General features: G+C 49.3%; 2 protein-coding genes across 2 annotated transcripts; one reads left to right on the top strand and one right to left on the bottom strand.

The window, feature by feature from the left end:
• Positions 1–986: 986 nt before the first annotated feature.
• On the bottom strand, positions 987–4,052 carry EMWEY_00045730 (hypothetical protein, conserved; the record flags this gene model as incomplete). Its single annotated transcript, XM_013479132.1, has 7 exons — positions 987–1,569; positions 1,803–1,891; positions 2,073–2,157; positions 2,854–3,203; positions 3,425–3,503; positions 3,784–3,839; positions 4,050–4,052. 7 exons carry the CDS (start codon positions 4,050–4,052, stop codon positions 987–989), a joined length of 1,245 nt encoding a protein of 414 aa, XP_013334586.1.
• Positions 4,053–4,101: 49 nt separating this feature from the next.
• On the top strand, positions 4,102–6,885 carry EMWEY_00045740 (hypothetical protein; the record flags this gene model as incomplete). The annotated part of the gene is made up of 3 exons (XM_013479133.1): positions 4,102–5,929; positions 6,538–6,616; positions 6,867–6,885. 3 exons carry the CDS (start codon positions 4,102–4,104, stop codon positions 6,883–6,885), a joined length of 1,926 nt encoding a protein of 641 aa, XP_013334587.1.
• Between the last annotated feature and the right edge of the window lie 883 nt (positions 6,886–7,768).

The following is a 7,768-nucleotide window of genomic DNA, read 5'->3' on the forward strand; positions in this document are numbered from 1 at the left end:
TATATATATTATATAAATTATTACTACAATTACTAGTATTACGTCTTGTGCCTCCTGCTGCTGCTGCATATACAGCCACAAAGAAGGACGCACTCCTTTTACCCTCTTTCTCTATATATGCATGCATGCATATCCATGCATATCCATGCATATGCATGCATGCATGCAAGGAATTCTTGTATATATGTCCTTATCCATGCATGAACTTCCATGCATGCATGTGCATGCATATGCATGCATGCACATGCATGCGCTTGCATGCACTTGCATGCAGATGCATGCACCTTGTCTATATATTAACTTTTTTGTCAAGCGTATAGAGGGCCCCATTGTCCTCACTGCATGCACCCCAATAAATTTTTTTAATAATTGGTGGGGGAGGATTTCCCCCCTCAATAACACACTCCCTCCTATATAGGGTGGGGCCCCTTCGGGGCCCCCGGAGGGGCCCCCTAGAGGGGCCCCCTTAGGGTTTTTTTTTTGTGTCGTGATGGGTGAGGGGCCCCCCTACTGCCTAAGCGGGAGGAGGGCAGAACCATATATGGCCTAATATAATTGGACTCTCCCTTGCTAACTAGCTAGCTGCCTAACTAGCTAGCTGGGTAGCTAGGTAGCCGCCAGCTAACTGCCTATTTAATTAGCTAGCTAGCTAGCTAGCTAATTAGCTAGCTAGCTAGCTAGCTAGGTGGATAACTAAATGTTAGTCTTGTTGTCAAGGAAAATAAAGAACCTCTATAAAGGCACATCAAGTTACTTCAGTCTTTAAGGAGCCAGCTAGCCAGCTAGCTAGCTAGCTAGCTAGCTAGCTAGCAAGTTAGCTAGCTAGCTAGCTAGCCAAAGAATAAGCTAGATTAAAGGCTAGCTAGCCAGCTAGCTAGCTAGCTAGCCAGCTAGCTATAGTTATAGGTATAGCTACAGACAGCTAACTAACCAGCTAGCTTGCTAGCTAGCCAGCTAGCTAGCTAGCTAGCTAGCCAGCTAGCTAGCTAACGAGCGCTGCTGCGCTGTCTTGAGGAGGCTGTAGCAGATCCCCTTCTTGCCCTTGTTTCCTCTGAGGGTCTCCTTTGGGTATCTTTTTGTCTCCTCTCCCTCTCCCTCTCTCTTTCCCTTTCTCTTTCTCTTTCTCTCTCTCTTTCTCTCTCTCTTTCTCTCTCCCTTTCTCTTTCTCTTTCTCTCTCCCTTTCCCTTTCCCTTTCCCTGTCTCTTTCTCTATCTCTTTCTCTGTCTCTTTCTCTTTCTCTATCTCTGTCTCTTCCTCTATCTCTATCTAGTCTTTCTCTCTCTCCTCTTGAGGGTCTACTATGAGAGGAGGAATGGGGCCCCTCAGGGGGCCCCCCTCTCCTTGAGGGCCCCTCAGGGGACCTCTCTACGTCCCATACCCTCCTACTAGACCTGCTACTTTTCTCATCTCTTGGGGGGCCCCCATGGGGGCCCCCATGTGGTGCCCCATGAGGGGCCCCGTGGGGGGCCCCACGAGAACCAAAATCCCCTGATGGGGCTGTTGATGAGGGCCTCCTATCCCCTCTACTGCCTGAAGGACTTGCGCGGCCTCCATAGCTTCTTTCGGGGCTGAGGACCACACGAAACCCTAAACCCTAAACCCTAAACCCTAAACCCTAATTCCTGAATAATTCACTCATTTTTTACGCTAAAGGAGAGGCAAAGAAGGAATATTTTTAACTGCTGGGGTTCCTCTATGGAGGAATTAGGGTTTTTCTCTATTTTCTAGGGTTTAGGGTCTACATATTTGTATGGTGGTAATAGTATCTGTTAGGGTTTAGGGTTTAGGGTTTAGGACTTACTGTGAAGGACGAGATAACTTCATTGCCTTCAGCTTTGCCTCTAAATCCTCAACCTGCAACTTTAAAGAATCTCTCTCCGTCTTTACTTCCTGATCACAAACCCTAAACCCTAAACCCTAAACCCTAAACCCTAAACCCTTAACCCTAAACCCTAGACCGCTAAGAAGAGGCCGTTCCTCTGGTAGGAACAACACGAAATCTGGCTGAAAAAACACAATATTATTACCTAGCCCTAAACCCTAAACCCTAAACCCTAAACCCTATACTGACGCTGAATTGAACGAAAACTGCTTGAAGTTGTTGCGACAAATCTTCGTTGTCTGCATCAAGGTCGGCATTTAGTTCCCGTAGTTGCCTGCAGCAGCAGCAGCAGCAGCAGCAGCAACAGCAGCAACAGCAGCAGCGTAAGCAAATATAAGCCTATACATATATTGTGTGTTATACCTTGACTCCTATACATCATCCCTATAAAAAAAATAAAAAAAAAAAAATTAGGGTTTAGGGTTTAGGGTTTAGGGTTTATATACCTGAGCTCTTTTTGTAAGAAAAGAATATGTTTTTTTAATGAAGATAATTGTACAGTTGTAGAGGAGAGGGCCCCCTCTGTTAGTGCCCTCCCTAATTCTGCATTTTCTTGCTGCAGGGTTCTGCATTTTGTTATTAAACGTTGGCCAGTTACACTGTACATATACACACAATTAGGGTTTAGGGTTTAGGGTTTAGGGTTTAGGGTTTGACGGGCGACAGAGAGGAGAGTGGATGGAAATGCTGTAGGTATATACGGGGAGAAAAGTGTTTTATTGCCAATGCAACGGGTAGGGTAGGTTCTAGGGTTTAATTAGGGTTTTAATATGGGTACCTAGGGTTTAGGGTTTAGACGGGGCATAAAGTACAAAACAGTTGCTGCTAGGGTTTAGGGTTTAGGGTTTAGCATCTCGACGTGTGTCTCGATCTCGTTATGGAGTCTTTTGTGCGAAATTTCTAATATTTAGGGTTTAGGGTTTATTAGGGTTAGGATTAGGGTTTTATTAGGGTTTAGGGTTTAGCGTACCTTTGCCCCGAGAATTGTTGCGCTGTCTGTGTTTCTTTATTTCTTTCTAGGGCCCCCTCTGCCTCCGCTAGTCTCATTCTTAGGGTTTTTATCTCTAATTGGGTAACAGGGTCAACAGCTAGACCCCTAAGAAAGGGGGCCCCTAAATTAGGGTTTGTGGGGGCCCCAGCTGATATAGAAGGGGCCCCATGGGGGCTATTTACCTGGGGGGCCCCCACTTCCTCCTGTACCCTTATGTCCTTTGTACCATTATTAGATATATAAGAGGACCAGGGGCCCCCACAACACTGCGCCTTAGATAGGGAACGCTCTAAGGAAGAAATTAAGGATAAATGTATATATTCACGCCGCTGCAGCAAATACAAAACCCTAAACCCTAAACCCTAAACCCTAAACCCTAAATTATGAATAAACCCTAGGGAATAAATATGACAGAGGAAGACAGGCAATATAAAGGAAAAGTAGCGACACTGTGAATATACATTAAGGGAGTAATATTTCCATGCTAGTAACTTAGTACGGTTTCTAGGGTTTAGGGTTTAGGGTTTAGGGTTTAGGGTTGGTGGCTTACCTTGAACTCAGCGATGACTTGGAGGAGCTGCTGGACGCGCTCGCCGTCCTCTGCTCTTTCATTCTCCACCTCCATGGGGCTATAATAAACCCTAAACCCTAAACCCTAAACCCTAAACCCTAAACCCTAAACCCTTGTCCTGGCCGGGAAGCAGGGGCCATATGCGGTTCCCGCACCTTGAGGTTGCCACCAACAAAACTCCAAACCCTAAACCCTAAACCCTCAACCTCTTCCCGAAATAAAAAGAAAAACGCAAGAAAATACTCGCGCTAAACTTCTAAGAGAAACCATAAACCCTAAACCCTAAACCGTAAACCCTAAACCCTGAACAGCCCCGTCCCTTAGGGGGCCCTCGGCACCATGTGGCGGGGCCCCCTTTCCCCTTCATGACCAGTAGAGTTCTTTCTCCTTCTCCCTACCGAGGATAAACTCTAAACCCTAAACCCTAATTCCTAAACCCTAAACCCTAAACCCTAAACCCTTCTTCTCCTAGAGGAAGACAGGCTCCCGTCGTCAATGTGCCGGAGGCCCCACAGCAAACACCAAACCCTTATTATTGAATCCTATGCGGAAAACCCTAAACCCTAAACCCTAAACCCTAAACCCTTTTAACCCCCAGGCTAACCATACGCCTTGAGGACAGAAGGAAGTTCCTTCTGTCCCCAAGGCAGCTAGCAATGGTGTCTCTGCTGCTGCAGCCGCAGCAGCCGCAGCAGCAGCAACAGCAGCAGCAGCAGCAGCGGCCGCAGCAGCACCAACTGCTTCTGCAGCAGCAGCTGCTTGCTGCTATTGCCTCGCAGATTGAAGGAAAGGCAGCACAGGCAGACCCTTCTGATGGGGGCCCCCAGGGGCCCCCCCGCCGTACCCATTTAGGGTTTGCTGCTCCCCTATCTGCTGCTGATGCAGCAGCAGCACGATCCTGTTGGTCAGCAATTGTTGCTGCTCTTTCTTCTAAGGCAGCAGCAGCAGCAGCAGCAGAGCAGCAGCCGCTAGTAGCAGCAATTCATGTTACGCTGCAGTGTCTTCGTAGGTCCCTTGATGAGCTGCAGCAGCAGCAGCAGCAGCAGGAGGGGCAACAGCAGCAGCAGCAGCACAATGCAGCAGAAGAGGACGCCGAAGGAAATAAGGGGCCCCTTGTGGGGCCCCCCATGTTCGTCCTAGGTATGAGTCTGCTGGTAGAGTTGCTGTTTGCTGCTGCAGCACGAGCTGAGCTGCTGCAGGGAGGAGAGCAGCAGCAGCTGTTGCTGTCTCAGCTGCTGCCGCTGCTGCAGGATGCAGCAGCAAGTGCAGCAGCACCGCAGCGAGCTACACTATCGCTGCTGCAGGCTGTGCGTGTCTGTGGCGGCATCACCTCTAGCAGCAGCAGCAGCAGCAGCAGCAGCAGCAGCAGCAACGACAGCAGCAGCAGCAGCAGCAGCAGCAGGAGGCCTGTTGTTGTGTCTCGTGGCTGCTTCGAGGTGCTGCTGCGTGCTGCAGTAGAGGGAGATCGTGTTGCAGTGCATGCAGCAGCAAAACGTTTGCTGCTGCAGTTCGTGTCTCGTCTCTGCAGCCAACTGCAGCAGGAAGAAGCAGCAGCAGCAGCAGCAGCAGCAGCAGGGGGTATTGGGTCTCTTATTACTGCCTTAACTAGAGCCCTCAAGCAGCAACAGCAACAGCAGCAGCAGCAGCAGCAGCAGCAGCAGCACCAGCTCCAGTTGCTGCCGACCAACAGCAAAGAGCACAGAACTTTGCTGCTGCTGCAGCGGCTGCTTCCTCAGCTAATAACCTCTATAGGGCGTCGTCTTGATTCCCTGCAGCAGCAGCAACAGCAGCAGCAGCAGCAGCAACTGCAGCAGGAGCTGCAGAAACAAAAAGAAAGGGTTGAGGGTTTATGCCTGCTGCTGCTGCGCATGGGGCCCAAGGGGGCCCCCCGTGCTGAGTACCTAGAGGCAGTAGGTATAATTATAACAGAGTTGCTGCAGCAGCAGCGGATGGTGATGCAGCAGCAGCAGCAGCAGCTTAGTGACGACAACCAACAGCACCAACAGCAGCAGCAGCAGCAGCAGCAGCAGCAGCAGCAGCAGCAGCAGCAGCAGCAGCAGCAGAGGTGTGCAGCAGGGGCCTCCTCTCTATCTCTTGCTGCCCAGGTACTAAATTGTCCCTTATTTAGGAAAGGTTTCTTACCCAGCAGCAGCAGCAGCAGCAGCAGCAGCAGCAGTAGCCCTCGTGATATTGCTGCTTGGTTATCTGCAGCAGCAGCAGCAGTGTCTGCTGTAATGTTATGGGCTAGTGAGGCACCGCAGCAGCAGCAGCATGAGTTCGGTGCAGCAGCAGCAGCAGCAGCAGCAGCAGCAACAGCAGCAGCAGCAGCAAGACCAACAGACGCAGCAGAAGACCAATTGATGAGTTTAATGGATAAGTTGACGTTAGAGGGTTCATCTGATCCGCAGCAGCAGCAGCAGCAGCAGCAACAGCAGCAGCAGCAGCAACAGCAGCAGCAGCAGCAGCAGCAAAGAGACAGAATAAGTATATGTTTATCTCTTGTACAAAGATTTATTTCTTCTCTTTTTATTATTTTTAATAAAATGGCGGACCCAACAGCACTTTCTGCTGCTATTAAGGCTGCTGTATGTCCTGCTGCTGCTGCTGCTGCTGTTGTGCTGCTGCTGCTGCTGTTGTGCTGCTGCTGCTGCTGCTGCTGTTGTGCTGCTGCTGCTGTTGTGCTGCTGCTGCTGTTATTGTTGTTGTGCTGTTCTTGTTGGTGTTGTTGTTGTGCTGCTGCTGCTGCTGGTGTTGTGCTGCTGCTGCTGCTGTTGCTGCTCCTCTTTGTGTCTGCCGTGCTGTTGCTGCAATTGCTGTTGCTGCTGTTGCTGCGCTGCTGCTGCTGTTGCTGCTGCAGAGGAGGCTTGTGCTGCAGCAGCAATCAACGGGGGTGCCTATCCATCAAGCCATGGCTCCTTTGCTAAAGTAAACCCTAAACCCTAAACCCTAAACCCTAAACCCTAGAAAACTGCAGATAAGGATCTATATCTCATGAGGGGTTGGCGTTTGTTGCAGATAATAGAGAATTGTCTCCCTAGTGTTTAGGGTTTAGGGTTTAGGGTTTAGGGTTTAGGGTTTATGTATATTTTTAGGGGTTTACTACATTACCGTCATAAATCGCGTTGGCCAGAAGTGTTTAAGTTATGCGGAGAACAATTTGCTGCTGTGGAGGTTTCTGCATACACTGCTGCATTGGATTCACCAAACCCTAATTCTCTCGTAAACCCTAAACCCTAAACCCTAAACCCTAATCACTGTAGTAAATAAGACACATCCAGCACAGCAGCGAGGATAAGACTGGATACGAGGGTTTTGCTGATATATCAGGATATTTGTTGTAGGGAATAAAGGGTTTAGGGTTTAGTAGGGTTTAGGGTTTAGGGTTTAGGGTTTAGGGTTTAGGGTTTGTGTGTATATATAGGTTAAATCTGGGGACATAAACACTTTTAATGAATGTTTAGATGATTATTTTTCTTCTTCTTTTTCTTCTCTTCTTCCTGTTATTTCTTCCTTATGGGAGTTGCTGCTAGCAGCAGAGGGGCTGCAGCAGCAGCAGCAGCAGCAGCAGCAAACAGGCAGCAGCAGCAGCAGCAGCTCAAGTACCTTCCTTAAGGCAAGGCAGCAGGAGCTCCGCATGTATAGGTATGGCAACAACGCAAACCCTAAACCCTAAACCCTAAACCCTAGATAGAAGAAACACTACCCCTTCCTCTGTTCTTATTTCCTTCAGCATTAAATAGGCAGACATGCAGTCTTAGGGTTTAGGGTTTAGGGTTTAGGGTTTGGAGTACTTGGTTGGTGACAACAATGAAGCCACTGCTGCAGTTCTTGTTGCTGCTACCCGTGCTGCTTCTTCCCCTGCTACTGCAGCCCATGCTGCTGCTGCTGCTGCTGTTGCTGCTATTCATACTGCTGCTGCTGCTGCTGCTGCTGCTGCTGCTGCTGTGTATAGGCCTCAATTAGAGTTTGCCTTTGGTAGTGCCGTGAGGGTTTTCGGGTGTATACGCATGTTATGCGGAGGAGGAGGAGCATCGTTCCTCTCCTTATCTCCTGCTGCTGCTGCTGCTGCTGCTGCTTCTGCTTCTGCTGGTTCTCCACCAGCAGCAGCAGCAGCAGCTGCTGCTGCTGCTGCTGCTGCTCCCTTTGATGACTTTGTTGCTGCTAATAATATATGGCTGCTGCCTTTGCTGCAGCGATTTATATGCAGAGATAAATTACAATTCTTTATCAACATTATACTCCCTACTGTTAGTTGCTGCTGCTGCTGCTGCTGCTGCTGCTGCTGTTGCTGGTGGTGGTGGTGGTGGTGGTGGTGGTGGTGGT

Source organism: Eimeria maxima, genomic scaffold (assembly GCF_000499605.1).
Source record: "Eimeria maxima Weybridge genomic scaffold, Emw_scaff924, whole genome shotgun sequence".
Lineage (NCBI taxonomy): Eukaryota > Apicomplexa > Conoidasida > Eucoccidiorida > Eimeriidae > Eimeria > Eimeria maxima.